Source organism: Triticum aestivum, chromosome 3D (genome assembly GCF_018294505.1).
Source record: "Triticum aestivum cultivar Chinese Spring chromosome 3D, IWGSC CS RefSeq v2.1, whole genome shotgun sequence".
NCBI classification, from domain to species: Eukaryota; Viridiplantae; Streptophyta; class Magnoliopsida; order Poales; family Poaceae; genus Triticum; species Triticum aestivum.
In genome coordinates, this window is record NC_057802.1 from 31,432,854 (window position 1) to 31,456,316 (window position 23,463).

The 23,463-nt window shown below is 43.7% G+C and overlaps 1 protein-coding gene across 3 annotated transcripts; it reads left to right on the plus strand.

Moving 5' to 3' along the window:
* Window positions 1-12,527: 12,527 nt before the first annotated feature.
* Window positions 12,528-19,796, plus strand: LOC123077122 (uncharacterized). 3 transcript variants are annotated; one of them, XM_044499338.1, is made up of 16 exons: window positions 12,528-12,822; window positions 14,940-15,020; window positions 15,120-15,266; window positions 15,355-15,482; window positions 15,595-15,870; window positions 16,280-16,419; window positions 17,472-17,560; window positions 17,846-17,923; window positions 17,999-18,064; window positions 18,138-18,203; window positions 18,307-18,426; window positions 18,516-18,643; window positions 18,730-19,005; window positions 19,133-19,263; window positions 19,349-19,384; window positions 19,471-19,796. In XM_044499338.1, exons 2-16 carry the CDS (start codon window positions 14,948-14,950, stop codon window positions 19,571-19,573), a joined length of 1,857 nt encoding a protein of 618 aa, XP_044355273.1. In that variant the 5' UTR covers window positions 12,528-12,822; window positions 14,940-14,947; the 3' UTR covers window positions 19,574-19,796. The 3 variants fall into 3 exon arrangements, with proteins under 3 accessions (XP_044355273.1, XP_044355272.1, XP_044355274.1); XM_044499339.1 differs by lacking the exon at window positions 12,528-12,822 and adding an exon at window positions 13,964-14,846; XM_044499337.1 differs by having other exon boundaries at window positions 19,349-19,796.
* Window positions 19,797-23,463: the final 3,667 nt, after the last annotated feature.

Consider the following 23,463-nt stretch of genomic DNA (forward strand, 5'->3'; position numbering starts at 1 on the left):
GAGTGGTTCTTGCTTCTCACTGGGATGCGGTGGGAGCTTTCTGTATTCTCTATCTTCTATAAAGTTAAGGCACACAATTTGTTTGCTCTAAAAAAACCGGATGACAATATACACACCTTACAATAGGCCCAGTACAATATAGTTATGTTATTTTTATTTGGTGAAGTAATCCAATGGATCCATGGCTTAATCCTGGAGGAAACAAAGTAAAATAGCAGCCCTAAGTTAGTGATTCTTCCATTACATTTACTAGTATTTTTTATATGAAAAATCCATCTTTCTATTTAAACCATTTAAACCCTAACTCAGACTAGGCATGTACACAGAGTACAAATGATTGAACTACACGAGCACCTACAAACGAAAACATGTTCGACAAATTATATTTACCTGGACGATCATCAAAACCCTAGTCCCAAATCAAAGCCCCTAGAAAACCCAAATAATAGCCACCAGGGGCACCTCAATGCAGCGCGGGAGGGGATTTCCTTTCTGTGGATGAAGCAAACCGACCTGATGGGCGCCGTCGGTGAGGTCCTTCAGGGCATGCCGGTGCTCCTAGCCCGCGCCGCCGTGGTCCTCAAATTGCCGACCTGGTCGCCAGTATAGATGAGCGGGAGGGAGGAAGGCGAAAAGATGGCACCCGATGGAACTGAGAAGGTCTGGTCGCAACTAAACTGAGTCCACTAGGTCCAAGCCAACATGGCAGCGCGCCAGCTATTCAATTCGCCAACCGCCCCTTGCCACGTCCGCAAAACCATTGTCCCAAACCATCAGACAACGCTCCAGAAGTGCTTTGCCCGGTTTAGGGCAAGTACATCAGTTTAGACGGCTGCTGTCTGCAACAACTTGCCACCTCACGTATAGACAGCTAAATAGACATCTACGGACAGCTGACTATACGTATTTTACCGACGGACGTTTTCTTTCTCTTCGTTCTCTCTCCTCCACATAATCTGAAATTCTAATTGTCATTTCTTACAGACAGCTGACTGGACATTATTGTACATGCCCTTATGCAAGTCCAGGGGATTAAGTAAGCCTAATTTGAGTCCAGGGGATGATGTAGTCCAGATCTGAGAGTTCAGGGATGTAGGGATATATGAGTATTTAACATACCATAATTCGTGAAACCGTGTCTACAAACTATCATTTTACAAATTTGTGCCAAAAACTACTATTTTCTTACTAATTCTTGACGAAAAACTACCATGTCTGAAAAGAGCCCGATTTGGCTCTTTTAAACGCGTTTTTGACAGAGTTGGCCCACATGTCAGTGTCTATCTTCTTGCTCCCCCTATATCTCTCTTAGGCATTTCAGCAAACACCTCGTCTTCGTGCCCCACGGCGGGGAGCTCGCGCGACGAGGTAGTTGTTGGCGAGGCCCAGCCCGGCGAGCCCCGGCGCCCTGAGGAGCGCGGCGGGGAGCCAGCCCGCGAGCGCGTTGTCGGAGAGGTTGAGCTCCTGGAGCGCCGGCGCGTAGGACGCGTCCGGGAGCGCGCCCGGAGAGGTCGTTGCCGGCGAGCGAGAGCACGCACAACTCGGTGGCGTTGAGCAGCAGCGCGACCGGGAGGGTGCCGTTGAGGCCGTTCCCGGATAGGTCGAGGTGGCGCAGGTGCTTAACACGGGCCAGCTCGGCGGGGAGCAACCCGGACAGCTGCGGCCGGCGTGCGGCAAGGCCACAGCTCGCCTGAGGTCGCATGGGAGGTCGGCCGACGTGGGGCAAGGCCCACGGCAACCAGCCACAGCTCGGAGTCGGCCACCGCTCACGGCTGCCTCCGCCACGGGCAGCCACGGCTTGGCCGCTGCCACGGCCGGGGGCGGCCACAGCCACGACCGACTACATGACTGGATTGCTTTTTTGGAAAAAGAAAACTAGGGACCGATTGCTTTTTTAGCCCGCTTATGTGTGGGCCCAACTACTCAGAAACGCGTTTAAAAGAGCCAAATCAGCCTCTTTTCAGACTTGGTAGTTTTTAGTCAAGGATTAGTGAGAAAATGATAGTTTTCGGCACAAATTTGTAAAGTGGTAGTTTGTAGGCACGGTTCGACGAATTGTGGTAGTTTTTGTTAAATACTCGGGATATATACATTTAACTAGTTGAAACCTATCAATACGGAATCTAGTTTTGAAGATCTCGACGCGAGAAATCCAACGGTAAAAATGATTATAGATTTGGATGCACGGTTTTTTTCGAATGAATCTGAAAAAAGAAAACTCGCATGTTGCGACAAGTGGCACAGTGCATGCGTGTCACTTATCGCAACCTGAAGAGGTGAGAGTGATCTTTGCAAAGAATACTTCTAATGATTTCGGCATCTCCCCTGTCTCTTAGGCTGCAGTATTTTTTTAAGAACAAAGAAAAAAGGAAGGGAGGGGAAATGCCTCAGCCCATCCCACTTAATCTCACTCAGGATCAATTCTTTTCCCAGCGAAGTCGCTCCTGTTCATTTTTTTTTCATAAGCCCTTTTTTTGTTCATTGAGGCTTCTAAGCTAATTATGAAATACTCCCTCCGTCCCATAATATAAGACGTTTTTCACACTAGTGTAATGTTAAAAAACGTCTTACATTATGAAACGGATGGAGTAACTAATTAAAAAAGTCTCAACAAACTCAGAGGACGACTTAAACTGGGGAGATACAGCTTAATTTTTAAGCCGCCCAAAACACTGATTTTTTTTGCGTAGTAATACGTGTCTCATTAATAACATAAAGATTCAGTTACAAGCCACGTTAACATCGATATTACAGGACTGAAAAGATAGGATAATCCTATGCAAAAAGACCAGCGCCTGGCCCTCTTCACTAAGGGAAATGAGACAGATCACCTCTTCACCCGAGCTCAACGCGGCTCCATTGCTGATCAGCAGCTTTACGGACCTCCAAAGTAGTTTGCCTGAAGCAAAACCATTGCCATTGAAAGAATCTGACCGGGGCAACGTGTCCCCGGACACGCCATCAAACTCCAGAACTGACACCCCCGCACGACTACGACGTCGGAGGAGGAAACTAGAACTTTTAGCCTCCATGTCGGGTAACGCAGCAATAATTCAAAATTTTCTACGCATCACCAAGATCAATCTATGGAGTCATTTAGCAACGAGAGAGAGGAGTGCATCTACATACCTTTGTAAATCGCGAGCGGAAGCGTTCAAGAGAACGGGGTTGATGGAGTCATACTCGTCGTGATCCAAATCACCGATGATCCTAGCGCCGAACGGACGGCACCTCCGCGTTCAACACACATACGGAGCAGCGACGTCTCCTCCTTCTTGATCCAGCAAGGGGGAAGGAGAGGTTAATGGAGATCCAGCAGCACGACGGCGTGGTGGTGGAAGTAGCGGGATTCCAACAGGGCTTCGCCAAGCGCTGCGGGAGGAGGGAGATGTGTCACGGGAAGGAGAGGGAGGCGCCAGGGCTTAGATATTGCTGCCCTCCCTCCCCCACTATATATAGGGCCAAGGGAGAGGGGGGCGCAGCCTTGGCCCTTCCTCCAAGGAAGGGTGCGGCCAGGGAGGAGTCCATCCTCCCCAAGGCACCTCGGAGGTGCCTTCCCCCTTTAGGACTCTCCCTTTCCCTTATCTCTTGGCGCATGGGCCTCTTGGGGCTGGTGCCCTTGGCCCATATAGGCCAAGGCGCACACCCCTACAGCCCATGTGGCCCCCCGGGGCTGGTGGACCCCCTTGGTGGACCCCTGGACCCCTTTCGGCACTCCCGGTACAATACCGATAAAGCGCGAAACTTTTCCGGCGACCAAAATAAGACTTCCCATATATAAATCTTTACCTCCGGACCATTCCGGAACTCCCCGTGACGTCCGGGATCTCATCCGGGACTCCGAACAACTTTCGGGTTACCGCATACTAATATCTCTATAACCCTAGCGTCACCGAACCTTAAGTGTGTAGACCCTACGGGTTCGGGAGACATGCAGACATGACCGAGACGACTCTCCGGTCAATAACCAACAGCGGGATCTGGATACCCATGTTGGCTCCCACATGCTCCTCGATGATCTCATCGGATGAACCACGATGTCGAGGATTCAATCAATCCCGTATACAATTCCCTTTGTCTATCGCTATGTTACTTGCCCGAGATTCGATCGTTGGTATCCCGATACCTTGTTCAATCTCGTTACCGGCAAGTCTCTTTACTCGTTCCGTAACACATCATCCCGTGATCAACTCCTTGGTCACATTGTGCACATTATGATGATGTCCTACCGAGTGGGCCCAGAGATACCTCTCCGTTTACACGAAGTGACAAATCCCAGTCTCGATTCGTGCCAACCCAACAGACACTTTCGGAGATACCTGTAGTGCACCTTTATAGCCACCCAGTTACGTTGTGACGTTTGGTACACCCAAAGCATTCCTACGGTATCCGGGAGTTGCACAATCTCATGGTCTAAGGAAATGATACTTGACATTAGAAAAGCTTTAGCAGACGAACTACACGATCTTGTGCTAGGCTTAGGACTGGGTCTTGTCCATCACATCATTCTCCTAATGATGTGATCCCGTTATCAACGACATCCAATGTCCATGGTCAGGAAACCGTAACCATCTATTGATCAACGAGCTAGTCAACTAGAGGCTTACTAGGGACATGGTGTTGTCTATGTATCCACACATGTATCTGAGTTTCCTATCAATACAATTTTAGCATGGATAATAAACGATTATCATGAACAAGGAAATATAATAATAACCAATTTATTATTGCCTCTAGGGCATATTTCCAACAGTCTCCCACTTGCACTAGAGTCAATAATCTAGTTCACATCACCATGTGATTAACACTCACAGGTCACATCACCACGTGACTAACATCCAAAGAGTTTACTAGAGTCAACAATCTAGTTCACATCACTATGTGATTAACACTCAATGAGTTCTGGTTTGATCATGTTATGCTTGTGAGAGAGGTTGTAGTCAACGGGTCTGAACCTTTCAGATCCGTGTGTGCTTTACGAATATCTATGTCATCTTGTGGATGCTACCACGCACTACTTGGAGCCATTTCAAATAACTGCTCTACTATACGGATCCGGTTTACTACTCAGAGTCATCCGGATCAGTGTCAAAGTTCGCATCGACGTAACCCTTTACGACGAACTCCTTTTCACCTCCATAATCGAGAAAATTCCTTAGTCCACTAGATACTAAAGATAAGTTCGACCGCTGTCATGTAATCCATTCCCGGATCACTATTGTACCCCTTGACCAACTCATGGCAAGGCACACTGCATGTGCGGTACACAGCATAGCATACTGTAGAGCCTACGTCTAATGCATAGGGGACGACCTTCGTCCTTTCTCTCTCTTCTGCTGTGGTCAAGTCTTGAGTCTTACTCAATACTCACACCTTGTAACACAGCCAAGAACTCCTTCTTTGCTGGTCTATTTTGAACTCCTTCAAAATCTTGTCACGGTATGTATTCTTTGAAAGTATCATCAGGCGTCTTGATCTATCTCTATAGATCTTGATGCCCAATATGTAAGCAGCTTTATCACTCCTTTCAAACAACCCTTTATGTTTCCAGAAATTTTACATCATTTTGGATCATCAATATGTCATTCACATATACTTATCAGAAATGCTGTAGCGCTCCCACTCACTTTATTGTAAATACAAGTTTCTAACAAACTTTGTATAAACCCAAAATCTTTGATCATCTCATCAAAGCATACATTCCAACTCCGAGATGCTTACTCCAGTCCTTAGAAGGATTGCTGGAGCTTTGCATACTTGTTAGCATCTTTTAGGATTGACAAAACCTTCTGGTTGTATCACATACAACCTTTCCTCAAGAAAATCGTCGAGGAAACAATGTTTTGACATCCTATCTGCAAGATTTCATAAATAATGCAGTAACTGCTAATATAATTCCAACAGACTCTTAGCATCGCTACGAGTGAGAAAGTCTCATCGCAGTCAACTCCTTGAACTTGTCAGAAAACATCTTAACGACAAGCCGAGCTTTCTTAATGGTGACACTTACCATCATTGTCTGTCTTCCTTTTAAAATCCATCTGCACCCAACAGCCTTACGACCATCAAGTATTTCTTCCAAAGTCTATACTTTGCTTTTATACATGGATCCTCTCTCGGATTTCATGGCCTCGAGCCATTCGTCGGAATATGGGCCCACCATCGCTTCTCCATAGCTCGTAGGTTCAGTATTGTCTAACAACATGATATCTAAGACAGGATTACCGTACCACTCAGGAGTAGTACATATCCTTGTCGACCTACGAGGTTTGGTAGTGACTTGATCCGAAGTTTCATGATCACTATCATAAGCTTCCACTTCAATTGGTGTAGGTGCCACAGGAACAACTTCCTGTGCCCTGCTATACACTAGTTGAAGTGACAGTTCAATAACCTTATCAAGTCTCCACCATCCTCCCACTCAATTCTTTCGAGAGAAACTTTTCCTCGAGAAAGGACTCGTTTCTAGAAGCAATTACTTTTGCTTCCAGATCTGAAATAGGAGGTATACCCAACTGTTTTGGGTATTCTATGAAGATGCATTTATCCGCCTTGGGTTCGAGCTTATCAGCCTGAAACATTTTCACATAAGCATCGCAGCCCCAAACTTTTAAGAAACGACAACTTAGGTTTCTCTAAACGGTGTCGTCTCAACGGAATTGCGTGGTGCCCTATTTAAAGTGAATGCGGTTGTCTCTAATACCTAACCTATAAACGATAGTGGTAATTTGATAAGAGACATCATGGTATGCACCATATCCAATAGGGTGCAGTTATGATGTTCGGACACACCATCACACTGTGGTGTTCCAGGCGGTATTAATTGTGAAACACTTTCCACAATGTCTTAATTGTGTGCCAAACTCGTAACTCAGATATCTCTATGATCATATCATAGACATTTTATCCTCTTGTCACGACGATCTTCAACTTCACTCTGAAATTACTTGAACCTTTCAATAATTCAGACTTGTGTTTCATCAAGTAAATATTCTCAGCATCTACTCAAATCATCTGTGAAGTAAGAACATATCGATATCCAATGCGTGCCTCAGCACTCATTGGACTGCACACATCAAATGTATTACTTCCAACAAGTTGCTCTCTTGTTCCATCTTACTGAAAACGAGGCCTTTCAGTCATCTTGCCCATGTGGTATAATTTGCATGTCTCAAGTGATTCAAAAACAAGTGAGTCCAAACGATCCATCTGCATGGAGTTTCTTCACGCATATATACCAATAGACATGGTTCGCATGTCTCAATCCTTTCAAAAACGAGTGAGTCCAAAGATCCATCTACATGGAGCTTCTTCATGCGTTCTATACCAATATGACTCAAATGGCAGTGCCATAAGTATCATTACTATTTTATATCTTTTGGCACGAACATGTGTATCACTGCGATCGAGATTCATTTTAGGTGCAAGACCATTGAAGGTATTATTCAAATAAACAGAGTAACCATTATTCTCCTTAAATGAATAACCATATTGCGATAAACATAATCCAATCATGTTTATGCTCAACGCAAACACCAAATAACAACTATTTAGGTTTAACACCAATCTCGATGGTAGAGGGAGCATGCGATGCTTGATCACATCAACCTTGGAAACACTTCCAACACATATCGTCATCTCACCTTTAGCTAGTCTCCGTTTATTCCGCAGCTTTTATTTCGAGTTACTAACACTTAGCAACCGAACCGGTATCTAATACCCTGGTGCTGCTAGGAGTACTAGTAAAGTACACATTCATATAATGTATATCCAATATACTTCTGTCGACCTAGCCTGCCTTCTCATCTACCAAGTATCTAGGGCAGTTCTGCTTCAGTGACTGTGTCCCTCATTACAGAAGCACTTAGTCTCGGGTTTGGGTTCAACCTTGGGTTTCTTCACTAGAGCAGCAACTGATTTGTTGTTTCATGAAGTATCCCTTCTTCCCTTGCCCTTCTTGGAACTAGTGGTTTTACCAACCATCAACAATTGATGCTCCTACTTGATTTCTACTTTCGCGGTGTCAAACATCTCGAGTTGCTCAAGGATCATCATGTCTATCCCTGATATGTTATAGTTCATCACGAAGCTCTAATAGCTTGGTGGCAGTGACTATGAAGAACCATCACTATCTCATCTGGAAGATTAACTCCCACTCGATTCAAGCGATTGCAGTAGTCAGACAATCTGAGCACATGCTCAACGATTGAGCTTTTCTCCCTTAGTTTGCAGGCTTAAGAAACTTGTCAGAGGTCTCATACCTCTTGACGTGGGCACTAGTCTGAAATCCCAATTTCAGTCTTCGGAACATCTCATATGTTCTGCGACGTTTCAAAACGTCTTTGGTGCCACAATTCTAAACCGTTAGCATTACTCACTGAACTATCACGTAGTCATCAAAACGTGTATGTCAGATGTTTCGCAACATCTACAGACAACGCTGAGGTTCAGCACACCGAGCGGTGCATTAAGGACATGAGCCTTCTGTGCAGCAATGAGGACAATCCTCAGTTTACGGACCCAGTCCGCATAATTGCTACTATCAACTTTCAACTAAATTTTCTCTAGGAACATATCTTAGTAGAACTAAAGCGTAAGCTACGACATAATTTGCAAAGACCTTTTGACTATGTTCATGATAATTAAGTTCATCTGATTATTTAATGAACTCCCACTCAGATAGACATCCCTCTAGTCATCTAAGTGATACATGATCCGAGTCAAACTAGGCCGTGTCCGATCATCACATGAGACGGACTAGTCATCATCGGTGAACATCTCCATGTTGATCGCATCTACTATACGACTCATGTTCGACCTTTCGGTCTCTTGTGTTCCGAGGCCATGTCTGTACATGCTAGGCTCGTCAAGTCAACCTAAGTGTTTTGCATGTGTTCCGAGGCCATGTCTGTACATGCTAGGCTCGTCAACACCCGTTGTATTCGAACGTTAGAATCTATCACACCAGATCATCACGTGGTGCTTCGAAACAACGAACCTTCGCAACGGTGCACAGTTAGGGGGAACACGTCTCTTGAAATTTTAGTGAGGGATCATCTTATTTATGCTACCGTCGTTCTAAGCAAATAAGATGTAAACATGATAAACATCACATGCAAATCATAAAGTGACGTGATATGGCCAATATCATTTTGCGCCTTTGATCTCCATCTTCGAGGCGCGGCATGATCACCTTCGTCACCGGCATGACACCATGATCTCCATCATCATGATCTCCATCATCGTGTCTTCATGAAGTTGTCTCGCCAACTATTACTTCTACTACTATGGCTAACGGTTAGCAATAAAGTAAAGTAATTACATGGCGTTTTCTTTGACACACAGGTCATACAATAAATTAAGACAACTCCTATGGCTCCTGCCGGTTGTCATACTCATCGACATGCAAGTCGTGATTCCTATTACAAGAACATGATCAATCTCATACATCACATATATCATTCATCACATCCTTTTGGCCATACACATCACATAGCATACCCTGCAAAAACAAGTTAGACGTCCTCTAATTGTTGTTGCATGTTTTACGTGGCTGCTATGGGATTCTAGCAAGAACGTTTCTTACCTACGCAAAAGCCACAACGTGATATGCCAATTTCTATTTACCCTTCATAAGGACCCTTTTCATCGAATCCGATCCGACTAAAGTGGGAGAAACAGACACCCGCTAGCCACCTTATGCAACTAGTGCATGTCAGTCGGTGGAACCCGTCTCACGTAAGTGTACGTGTAAGGTCGGTTCGGGCCGCTTCATCCCACGATGCCGCCGAATCAAGATAAGACTAGTAACGGCAAGTAAATTGACAAAATCGACGCCCACAACTACTTTGTGTTCTACTCGTGCATAGAAACTACGCATAGACCTAGCTCATGATGCCACTGTCGGGTAACGCAGCAATAATTTAAAATTTTCTACGCATCACCAAGATCAATCTATGGAGTCATTTAGCAACGAGAGAGAGGAGTGCATCTACATACCCTTGTAGATCGCGAGCGGAAGCGTTCAAGAGAACGGGGTTGATGGAGTCGTACTCGTCGTGATCCAAATCACCGATGATCCTAGCGCTGAACGGACGGCACCTCCGCGTTCAACACACATACGGAGCAGCGACGTCTCCTCCTTCTTGATCCAGCAAGGGGGAAGGAGAGGTTAATGGAGATCCAGCAGCACGACGGCGTGGTGGTGGAAGTAGCGGGATTCCAACAGGGCTTCGCCAAGCGCTGCGGGAGGAGGGAGATGTGTCACGGGAAGGAGAGGGAGGCGCCAGGGCTTAGATATTGCTGCCCTCCCTCCCCCACTATATATAGGGCCAAGGGAGAGGGGGGCGCAGCCTTGGCCCTTCCTCCAAGGAAGGGTGCGGCCAGGGAGGAGTCCATCCTCCCCAAGGCACCTCGGAGGTGCCTTCCCCCTTTAGGACTCTCCCTTTCCCTTATCTCTTGGCGCATGGGCCTCTTGGGGCTGGTGCCCTTGGCCCATATAGGCCAAGGCGCACACCCCTACAGCCCATGTGGCCCCCCGGGGCTGGTGGACCCCCTTGGTGGACCCCCGGACCCCTTTCGGCACTCCCGGTACAATACCGATAAAGCGCGAAACTTTTCCGGCGACCAAAATAAGACTTCCCATATATAAATCTTTACCTCCGGACCATTCCGGAACTCCTCGTGACGTCCGGGATCTCATCCGGGACTCCGAACAACTTTCGGGTTACCGCATACTAATATCTCTATAACCCTAGCGTCACCGAACCTTAAGTGTGTAGACCCTACGGGTTCGGGAGACATGCAGACATGACCGAGACGACTCTCCGGTCAATAACCAACAGCGGGATCTGGATACCCATGTTGGCTCCCACATGCTCCTCGATGATCTCATCGGATGAACCACGATGTCGAGGATTCAATCAATCCCGTATACAATTCCCTTTGTCTATCGGTATGTTACTTGCCCGAGATTCGATCGTTGGTATCCCGATACCTTGTTCAATCTTGTTACCGGCAAGTCTCTTTACTCGTTCCGTAACACATCATCCCGTGATCAACTCCTTGGTCACATTGTGCACATTATGATGATGTCCTACCGAGTGGGCCGAGAGATACCTCTCCGTTTACACGAAGTGACAAATCCCAGTCTCGATTCGTGCCAACCCAACAGACACTTTCGGAGATACCTGTAGTGCACCTTTATAGCCACCCAGTTACGTTGTGACGTTTGGTACACCCAAAGCATTCCTACGGTATCCGGGAGTTGCACAATCTCATGGTCTAAGGAAATGATACTTGACATTAGAAAAGCTTTAGCAGACGAACTACACGATCTTGTGCTAGGCTTAGGATTGGGTCTTGTCCATCACATCATTCTCCTAATGATGTGATCCCGTTATCAACGACATCCAATGTCCATGGTCAGGAAACCGTAACCATCTATTGATCAACGAGCTAGTCAACTAGAGGCTTACTAGGGACATGGTGTTGTCTATGTATCCACACATGTATCTGAGTTTCCTATCAATACAATTTTAGCATGGATAATAAACAATTATCATGAACAAGGAAATATAATAATAACCAATTTATTATTGCCTCTAGGGCATATTTCCAACACTCCAACCACAAACCCAACACAAGATGCACCATCTTCCAGCTGTCACTTGCGTAGACAAGCGTCTGCGCGTACTCCTGGACGACAAAACCTCCCTGCTCCACCATGACGTCGGAGACAATGCCGCGGCAACGGGGACAGAGCAGAAGGAGAGACACACCTGATGAAGTCGCCGCCGCCGCCTCGCTGACACCATCCATGAACCCTAACATCGCCGATCTGAAGGATCGACAAACACACGATGCCACCAACTCCGAGACACCGCCATGAAGGACACCGCCGGTGTGGGAGTGGAGTTGAGGCAGATTTATTCGTTCAGGCGCCGCTCCCACCACCCCAACAATATACCACGACCTACAAATCCAAACCTAACTACAGAGCGGAGGAACGGGGTCCCTCCTCCCTCCTGCCGCCGGAGCAGCAGCCGGAGAGAGAGGGGGCCAGCGCCCTCGCCGGTGGAGATCCATGAAAAAGATCGCCTCCCTAGTGGCCTCGCCCGTGGCGGTGGCTAGGGTAGGGAACGCTTCGTGTGTATAAAACTTTGTTACGATCTCTTTTTCAAAACACTGGCCCTTAATCACCTTACCACAACTGCATCCTGCGAATCAACCTGTGGTTGAGATGGTTAGGTGGACAATGGTATTCCCAACCCACCAGGGTTCAAATCCTGGTGCTCGCATTATTTCTGGATTTATTTCAGGATTTCCGCCGATGCGCTTTCAGTGGGAGGAGACGTTCCCGTCGACGACGAGGCGCTTATGGTGGCTTCTTAAATCTTAAGATGATATGCCGGCTCAGTCTCTCGGAGGTGCTCTTAGGGGTAGGGTGTACGTGTGTGCGTTCATAGGGGTGAGTGTATGCGCATATATATGAGCGCTTGTGTGTGTACTGATGCTAAAAAAAAAAACTGCATCCTCGTGTACACGGTCTTCCCCAAAAAGAAAAGAAGACAAACCATCGACGGCTCCGAGCTCTCGCGGGGATAGGGTTTGAGCCGCCGCCCCTCCGGCCTGCCCGCCAGCGGCGCGCTGCTCTTCCGGCCGCCGGTCTTCTCCCTCTTCGTTCGCGGCCCCTCTTCTCCCTCGCCGTTCGCCGCCCCTGAGCACCACGCGGCTCGCTGGATCATGCGCCGCCCCTGAGCAGCGCGCAGCTCACCGGACCGATTCGTGCCAGCCCCGCCGACCTGAGCTCCGCCTCTACAGGTATGAACTCCCCTCCATCGTCCTCTTCCCCTCCATCCATTCTTTCTCTATTTTGTTCAACTTGTTAGCCAAAGGATTCAGATTCTTGCCATGATTGATTGTTAGTCTCTGTACATGAAAGGATTCAGATGTGATGTGGGACGAGAGCTAGCAACAGATGCGAGAAACTGAATCTGATTTGTTGTATCGTGCTTGAACCCAATCCATTTTAGGAAGTAGAAAATGGAATAAGTACAACACGGCAAGAAAGGATTCAGATTTGTTGCATCGTGCTTGAAACCTAAGCCATTTTCTAGTTACAAGACTATGGAATTCTCATTTATTTCTTTTACGTGTTTGCCTTAACTTCTGTTTTACAATAGCAAGTCAAAGTTAGTTCATTTACGATGTTTAGGCGTAGCAACTCGCTGTTCAATCTATTCAAGTTGCCTGTCCTGCATGTTTAGGTACAATATATAGGGGATTATAAGGACACAAAAACAGTTGGAATCAATGGAAGTGGAGTTAAATTGACGAATCTAATTCATAATCTCTGTTACTCTTGTGAAGACATTTACTGTTTCTAAAGCGATGGCACAAGTGAGATTACGTCTTACCAATAAAAAGCCCTCAACAAGGAAATCTGGGCATGCCAATGATAGTCAAAGGAGCCGAATGTAGTCCAGTTACACTTAAAATAAAATCAAAGTAACACAGTTGACTGAATGTCTGCAACAATGCAAACATATTGCTACGCTATCTGGAATTAATATTGTGTCCACCTTTATCTAATGGTCCTGCATAATATCATAAATAATCTGAAGTTATCTCTAAAGCATGAAGAGCTCTGAAAACTGTTTGGGCCTGCAAAATGTAGAGAACTAGTATAAATTCCGTGTCACAATTTGTACATCAGATAATGTTTTGTGGTGGCCTGCACCTTTGTGACAAGAATGAGGTACTGTTATTGTTGCCGAACGCTCTGTACACGCACTAAGCACTTAAGCAAAGAAAGAACAAAGCCACAAAGTAAGGTATTTTCTGTGAGGTCCTTAATTTCATCGAAACCCAATGCAGATGCTTGTTCTACATATAGTTCTTCTTCTTTTGCAGATGCTTGTTACAGTTTTGAAAACCTGTCACTCTTTACTTCACTAGGACGTGATTGCCGCCAGCACCTACCCCGACCCCAAGGTCGCCGGCAGCATATTTTATCTCATTTCACATTGAACTATGTTTAGATCTATCATATTTACTACAATGTGGATGCTTGTTGCTTGTACCATGTAGCAGCCTAGCATTGTACCAGTGTATCATATTTACTACTAGTGTATCATATTTGCTTGTACCATGTAGCAGCCAAGCATTGTATCATATTTACTGCAGTGTGGATGCTTGTTGCTTATCACGGTCGCACCTACGTTGGCCTCTAAGTCTGTGAGAAGGAACCAGTTATACATTTGTTTAGTGGAATCCCGCTTATGCCCCAGCTAACCCATCCAAGTTTTACTGGGTTGTTAGTTATGACTTATCACCCACCAAACTTTGGTCGGACTAAGTGGGCTGTGGTGGGACGCCCAGTTTCAGTCCCACCTGCAGCCTGACCTGTCTCGATCCGTTGCGGCTCTCTCTCCCATGCGACTAGGTTTCACCCTCGCCACCGTTCCTCTCCCCGCCCCTGCCCCTGATCACTTCTTCTGCCGCCGACCACGTCTATCGAGCTCCTACCCAGCTGACCTACGTTGCTGGACCCGTCTATCCCGTGTCGGCGCCTCCTGTCTCGATCTCGTTCCTGTCTCGCCGTCGTCCGGCTCACCACCGACTAGCTTCTATATAAGAGGCCTTGGGCGGGTTGCCCTGTCTGAACGTATCCACATTCAACAAGCTAGTCTACCAACTTCTATAGTGTTTGTACGGTAATGATGACAACAACCAAACAAGCTGGGGTAGGCTAGAGGTGAAACCCATAAGATCTCGCAACCAACTCATGGTTCTGGCACATGGATAGCAAGCTTCCACGCGCCCTGTCCATGGCTAGTTCTCTGGTGATGCTCCAGTCCTTAAGATCCCTCTTTACGGACTCCTCCCATGTACTGCTAATGATGACTAAATATCTTAATTTCTTCTTTCTTCTCTAGGTAGAAAGATGCAGATCAAGCGAGGGGATGTTCAACCTGGAAGCTCGAATAGAAGACGCAAAAAAATGCGCATAAGTAGCGGTGAGGATTGATTTTAATTTTGCTACTTTCTTTTCTGCAAGTATGATTTGTACTATAGCACTCGAACAGAGCTGTGTTTAATAATGCTTCCTGAATTAGAAAATATGATTCGAGTCAATCCTCTCGAAGAGGAATTCGGCACCTCAAGTGATTCTGGTGAAGGTGTCTGGAGGCTACTCAGTGAAGAAGTCGCAGCACACATAGATGACAGTGTTGTGTCGCTTGCTTCATTCCATAAAGATAACGGTGATTATACAAGTTAGCTTTAATTGCAAATCTGTACCTGATCATTAGTTGCTTCTCATTGAAAATTTGAAATTACAATCTTGTGCAGCAAAGTCGGTTTATTTTGCGTGCACGGGCATAATTATTGAGAGCAATTCAACTACTACAAGTTTCTTGACTTCGTTAAGTTTGCTTAGATCTATTGATGATGATAGCAAGATCTTTCAAGACATGATGGTTGGTACTGCCAATTTTCTGTGCTTTGTTTGTTTCTTGCTGATTTGTGATGATGGTAATCATTCTGCAAACTGATATGTATTCATTTTGTGGTGCTTTATTATTATTGCAGATTAAAGTGCGCCTTCCAAATAATCATCTTTCAATGGGATGGTTGGAATACTATGACTTAAAATACAATGTTGCTGTTATCAGCATCGCGCCCTTCCATGTTTTTCGCGCAGCATTTGTAGATCATCAGCGGCAATTTGAGTCTCATAGTGAAGTAGTTGCTGTTGGGCGTTGCTTCGACTCAGGCAAATTAATGGCCACAACTGGGATGTTGACTGACAATGGGAAGAGAATTTACCGCGAGGAGCTTGCGATCTCCACATGTGAAATTACTATGGTGCACCGTTGATTTCTCTCTTTACTTTTCTGCATGAAATAAATTAATAATATCATGCTATCAGTGGCCAGTGGTGGAGCTACATTGGGGCCAGCCATTGCTGTGGCCCGCCCAACATCTGGAAATTAATACAGTATACATATACTTGTGGGGCCTTAGAACATGAGACCACTGCTTATTTTGTTCTGTTTGGCCCGCGCAGGACTGGGCTTCAAGCTCCGCCACTGTTAGTGGCTACCACTATATGCATTGAACTACTCCCTCCGTACAAACTTGAGTCACTTATTTTGGGACGGAGGGAGTATATCTTTTGGGGCACTAAATGTATGCCTTTTTTCGGTTATGCAAATCTTGTCCAGCATCACTAAATTTGTGTGCTTGCCTGAGCGTCACTTTATTCTTTTGCTAGACTGGAGTTGGAGGGCCCCTTGTTGATTTTAACGGTGACTTTGTCGGGATGAACTTTTATTCTAAGGAAGAGACTCCGTTCCTACCAAGGAATAAAATTCTTGAGCTTCTGATGCATTTTAGGAGAACATCCCCGTGCTGGTATGTCTTCTATACTCATGAGACACAGAATCTCTGATTGGCTTAAATATATATGCTTCTTTGTCCACTGTTCTGCCCCTCTTTATCTTTCCCTATTTGAGCTTACTAGTTTGTATTCACTTGGAATGTACATGTTTAGGAAAAATGAAAATGATGGAAAGTTCAATCTAGATTGCACGTGGTATAATAGTGGTCTCTTGCTCTTTATGCGGCAGATATATTTGTATCATACACTCTTAGGCTAATTTACTATAAGCATCACCTCTAGTCGCATTCTATGCTGGATAACAACAGGTGTAGTCTAACCAAAGCAATTTCTTGATAACCTTAGAGCATCTTGGCTCCTTGCTGTGAACTTATTGTTCATGCTGGAATTTCCAGGGAGCTGACCACACATCAAGAAACATAGGAAGTGAAGTACTTGACAATAATATTGCACATCAATAGCCGATGTGGATTTTTTTTTAACTTCATACATGGCTGTACTAGAAACCATGTTAAATGCCAAACAATTTTGAAATGTGTGTGTGTGTGTGTGTGCTAATATGATGGCTTATTAGCTGTTTTGATGCTTTTGTAGCTTATAATGGCATTTGGTAGGTGATCTTCACTTGAGAGCATCTGCCTTTATAACAAATTGGTCGTTTGCTCCATGTATAGCTGAACAAGTAGCAGAGTTACCTTAACACTTGCATCCATATCACCTGTCTTGTCAGGCCCATCATACAGTTGCCATGTACTTGATTAGGAATCTGGTGTCCATGTTGAACCTATTATACTTATTTAAATGGAAAGTAGTCAAGGTTCCTTCAGTATTGATATAGTATTTTCAACATTTTCTCTGTTGTTGAAATATTTAGCACCATCTGGGTTCTATCCCTATTTTTCCCCATCCTGCCACTGCTTAACACTTTAGATTTATATATTTTTGATAGTGATGCATGCCTATTATCTACTCCCTCCGTCCGAAAACAAACTCACTCCTTAAAGACAGTTAAAATTATGTTTTACTCTTGTGGATTTACTCATGAGTATATCATATTTTGCTGCAGGGACACAAGTAAGAAAAGAGGTAGTAAAACTGAAAGAGGCGCAAGCAAGGCACAAATGTCTCCTGAATCTCACAAGTCCGATTTAGAAGGTAAGGAAAACAAACTCACTCCTTAAAGACAGTTAAAATTATGCACCATCAGCCAATCCATCATCATCAATGTTAACTTTTTATGATCATCTGTATAATCCATGCCAGCAGTACACATCTTTAGTTTTAAGCTTGTCTTTATTATGATACTATCATATTATTGTCTGTGCTAATTAGTTCATACTAAGTATATGGATATGCTATGTGAGAATACACACCTGAACTGATAGTTCTTTTTGGTGTTCCAAGTTATGCTTATTCCTTGTTTCATCTTTTCCATTTTAGGCAGCTCAAGGCAGGAGATGAAAAATAAAAACCAGAAACCTACCATATGTACTATATGTGACCCAGAACTTAATTCAGGTTGGGTCACTTTTAATGTTACATGTTGATTATTGCTCATGCATCGTCACTAATTGCTTCACCCTTTGACACTAGGACTCGAGGATACATTACTAGAGAGTCTGCCTTCTATTCGCCGGTGGCCATATGACTGGGGTCTTGGTGAGTCATTGCTTTCAGTTTCCTTCATAATTATTCATACATTGGTCGTCAATCACTTTACCATGTTGTGCAGTATCTTTGGATGCTAGAAGAGATAAGTTTAGGTCCCGTGGTTACCCCTTACCAGTTTTGGAGGATGGTGAGTTATTTCGTTTCCTTTTGGTGATTACTTTATTTTATTGCACATTTGACTACTCTTTTCAGCCCTCCCTTAAACTATTATGCCATGTTTCTGTAACTAGATGCCAAGCGTCTGCGTTATAGTTTTGAGGAGGAGTTTAGTGAAGATATCTGGAACAAACTCTCAGAAAGAGTAGCTTCAAATATGTCCCGAGTTGTTGTAGCACTCGCTTCATTCAATGGTAATCGTATTGGTTACAAGCTTATTACTTGTGGTGTATTTTTCTTCTGTTTCATCACTAACTGATGATCTTAATTATTACTTCCGTAGGAGAAGCGAGACTTTTTGCTTGCACAGGTGTATTCATAGACTGCAATGGGTTCACCACAAGAGTTCTAACCTCGGGAAGTTTGGTTAGAAGTAATGACGATGAAAGCAAGGTTGCTGATAACTTAAAGGTTGTTATTCTGCTAATGATTATTTAAATACCCTTTTTACTCTTTCATTTGAATACTGCTTTACTTGCACCATATCATTATTGCAGATTGAAGTGCACCTTCCAGATAAACGACGTGTCACAGGGATTTTGCAACATTACGATCTGCATTATAATGTCGCTGTCATCATCATCAAAAAACATCGCTGTACTCGGACAGCAATTATCAACAATAAGGTTGAAACTGGCACTCACTCGCAGGTATTAGCTGTAGGGCGTGTCTATGAATCAGGCAAATTAATGGCAGCAAGTGGGATAGTGATCAACAATGAAAGTAAACTCGATTGCAAAGATCTTAGGATCTCCACTTGTCAAATCACTAAGGTATGGTGTGTTAGTTTCTACTACATTTATTTGTTTGGTGGAAGTATGTGTAGTTTAATCAATCAACATATCTGTGTAGCTTACAAGCATCATGTTCTTTCTACTGGTTACTTTTGTCTTGTGCTAGGCTGGGATTGGGGGCCCTCTTATTGATTCTGATGGGAACTTTATTGGCATGAACTTCTATGGCTTGGAAGAAACTCCCTACATGCCACGGGATACAATTGTGAAACTCTTGGGGAATTTTGATGCAAAAGGGTATGTTTTCTATCATCATCAATAAATTTCGCCTCTTGTCTTACATATTAACTGGTTAAAACTATACCTTTTGGTTTATGTGTAGGACTGCTGATTTTACCAAAGTTCCTGCACCAAACAGGTTTTTAAAATATTATTATGCATTCAACAAGACCTTGATTCAGACATGCACTATTCATGGACTTACTTATGATTTCATCATAACAGATGGCCTGTGCCTAAGCCATATTGGTGCTATCCGGTGTGGCATGAACGGAAGGAAGGAACAGACTTGCTGGAATTTCTTGAACAAGAATTTCGCTATGACTAATGTGAATTTTATTGCCATGCCTATATTGTCAACCTGCTGACCGAGTCGCTTGTGAAGCTGATCATGTGCAGCAAGCATCAGTCGAGTTGCTCTGTAAATTTGAATCCCTTTACTGGGCACTTTCATGTAGTATATGTTGTGCCAGCTAGTCGAGGCACTTACACAAGACCTCTTGTTGCTTTATGTGGTAAACCACATGTAATCTATAAGGTGGAACCGTGCATCCAATTAGCCAAATCACTAGTTGCCGGCTTCTAGTAAATCAACATTTGGTGAAAAAAAATTAAATCCAAAAGAATTATCGCGTTTGTGCATCATGTGTCTTTTTAAATATAAAAAATGTAAATGGGGCTCGACCTGAATTGAATCCTGGTCGCGAGGGGAAGCAAAGGCATAGCTAACCAATAAGCCTGCTTTCAGTTAATGGTTAGTAGTAGGATCGCGACCTACTAGGGGCGATCAGGTTTTCTCTGTTTTCTTTCCCTTTCTCAGATTTTTTTCCATTTTTTTGGTTTTTTCTTTGTTTTTTTTTCATTCCACATTCTTTTATACATGATTAACATTTTTTTCAGATATTTGTTCAACATTTTCATGTACTTGTTTAACTTTTTTTATATACATAATCAACATTTCTTCAAATAATCGTTATTTTCTTTCAAATACTTGTTCAATATTTTTCAAATACTTGGTGTTAAGGTTTGTGATTCCCTATACAAGCACGAAAGTCAATAGTCATGTAATACAATTACATCCTACTTGCGGTGCATTGTTCGGTGTTAGTTATGCTTAATGCTCGTTAATGAAAATTTTCGTTTCTTGGTTGGTTGCTTCTTAATCTTTTTGCTAGTCTCCACTTGTATTAAATAGAAATACTACTTATGCATTCAAAATCTTTAAACCCAGTTTTGCCATATGAGTCCACTATACCTACCTATATGCGGTATTTCCATGTTGTTTTAAGTAAATTTATATGTGCCATTTCTAATTTTTAAAATGAATTTCCTTTTTGTGTGTTCGTACTGCTCATGAAGCGGCGGGAGTGGCTAATATTTTTCCATGCTAGATGTGTTAATTCTTAAGATGAGTGTTTATTCACTTGTCATTGCATGAGAGTACGACGGTAATAGGGATGCCCAGTCCCGAAATGAAAAAGAAATTTACTTTATGTTGTCAAATAATAAATTCCTTAGAAAGTGTTGGTATGGAAGGTACCCGTAGATACGGCTAGTCATGGATTGTGAAAGAATGGTGGAAAAATGAATAAATTTTATTTTATGTTTGAGAACCGCCTATGATGTATCTAACATGAAAAATATTGGGAACTACTCAGTCGTTTTCGTTGACAGCAAAAGCATGCCTCTCAAAATGTTTTATCTCTTAAATTTTTTCGCTTTGAGCTCTGGCACCTCTATAAATTTCTGCTTCCCTCTGCGAAGGGCCTATCTATTTACTTCATGCATTTTTTATTTTTTATTTGAGTCCGCGTCTTCTCTTATAAAGCACCAACTAGGGAACATTATGTTCATACTTGTGCATTGGATGTAGTTAATATTTGAGTATGTTTCATGAATGGATCAATGATTGAGCATGATGGGCTAGGGGTAACTTTCTTTAGTGTTAATATTTTAAAAGACATAGTTGCTTGTTGATATGCTTGAGTATTGAAGTCTTCATGTCAAAACTAGACTGTTGCTTGAATCATCTAAAAGTCCAAATGTCCATGCTACAAAAGAAAAAGAATATGTGATGAACATGTTAGGCAGCATTCTACAACAAAAATTCTGTTTTTATCATTTACCTAATCGAGGACGAACAGGAATTAAGCTTGGGGACGCTAATAAGTCTCCAACATATCTATAATTTTTGATTGTTCCATGCTGTTATATTATCATTCTGGATGTTTTACAATCATTTTATAGCAACTTTATATCATTTTTTGGGACTAACCTATCGACATAGTGCCCAATGCTAGTTGCTGTTTTTTGCTTGTTTTTTACTTTGCAGAATATCAGTACCAAACGGAGTCCAAACACAACAAATTTTTTTGGAGTTTTTTTTGGACCAGAAGACAACTTGGGAGCCAAGGAAGCACCTGGGGGAGGCCCGTGGGGCCCACAAGACACCAGGGCGCGCTAGAGGCCCCTAGCACGCCCTGATGGGTTGTGGGGCCCACGAGGGTCTCCTCCATCGCCTCTTCGCCCTATAAATTTCCAAATATTCCAGGAACCTTAGGGGAGTCGACGAAACACAACTTCAGCTGCCGCAAGTTCAAGAACCACCAGATCCAATCTAACATCATCACGGAGGGGTTCATCATCCTCATTGGTGCCTCTCCGATGATGCGTGAGTAGTTCACCATAGACCTACAGGTCCATAGGCAGTAGATAGATGACTTCTTCTATCTTTTTGATTCTCAATACAATGGTCTCTTGGAGATCTATTTGATGTAATGACTTTTTGTGGTGTGTTTGTTGGGATCCAATGAAGGTCGAGTTTATGATCAGATCTATATCCATGAATATTATTTGAGTCTTCTTTGATCTCTTATATGCATGATTATTTATAGCCTCATATTTCTTCTTTGAATCTTTGGTTTAGTTAGGCCAACTAGATCGATTTTTCTTGCCATGGGAAGAGGTGCTTTGTGATAGGTTCGATCTTACGGTGTCCTCACCCAGTGACAGAAGGGGTAGCGAGGCACGTATGTATCGTTGCTATTAAGGATAACAAGATGGGGTCTATTCCTACATGAGTAGATCTTGTCTACATCATGTCATCGTTCTTATTGCATTACTCCGTTTTTCCATGAACTTAATACACTAGATGCATGCTGCATAGCGGTCGATGTGTGGAGTAATAGTAATAGATGCAGAATCGTTTCGGTCTATCAATCTTGGACGTGATGCCTATATATTGATCATTTCTTTGGATATCGTCATAATTATTTGTTCTTCTATCAATTGCCCAACAGTAATTTGTTTACCCACCATGTGTTATTTTCTCGAGAGAAGCCACTAGTGAAATCTACGGCCCCCGGGTCTATCTTTTATCATATTGCTTTCAGATCTATTTTTTTCCGCATTTGTTTTCAGATCTATTATTTCAAAAACCCAAAAATATCTTGCTGCACTTTTTCTTTATTTATTTTATTTTGCGTTTTGTTCAGATCTATTTATCCAAACACACACTATTTAATCTATCTTTTTGCCGAGGAGGGATTGACAACCCCTCTTACGTGTTGGGTTGCGAGGATTTGTTCTTTATGTGCAGGTACCATTTACATAGTGTTGCTTGGTTCTCCTACTGGATTGATACCTTGGTTTCATAACTGAGGGAAATACCTACCGTAGCTGTACTGCATCATCCCTTCCTCTTTGAGGAAATACCGACGCAATTTCAAGCCACATCACGCCACCACCTCATCAACCGATGATGGCCGAAGAGGAGGAGCTAGTGCGGAGGGTGCTCGAGGACTCCGAGAGGGACAATGAGAGGAGCCAGCAGGAGCAGTGGGAAGGCCTTAAGGTGCAGATGGCACCGTCGACCACCGACGACGTTGTCATCCCAGAGCTTGAGGGGATGGAGGAGTCGGACGACGCGGAGCCGCTGTAGAACCGGAGGCTGAAGGAAATATGCCCTAGAGGCAATAATAAAGTTGTTATTTTATAATTCCTTATTCATGATAAATGTTTATTATTCATGCTAGAATTGTATTGATCGGAAACCTAAATACATGTGTGAATACATATACAAACACTGTGTCCCTAGTGAGCCTCTACTTGACTAGCTCGTTGCTCAAAGATGGTTAAGGTTTCCTAACCATAGACATGAGTTGTCATTTGATAACGGGGTCACATCATTAGAAGAATGATGTACAAGACCCATCCGTT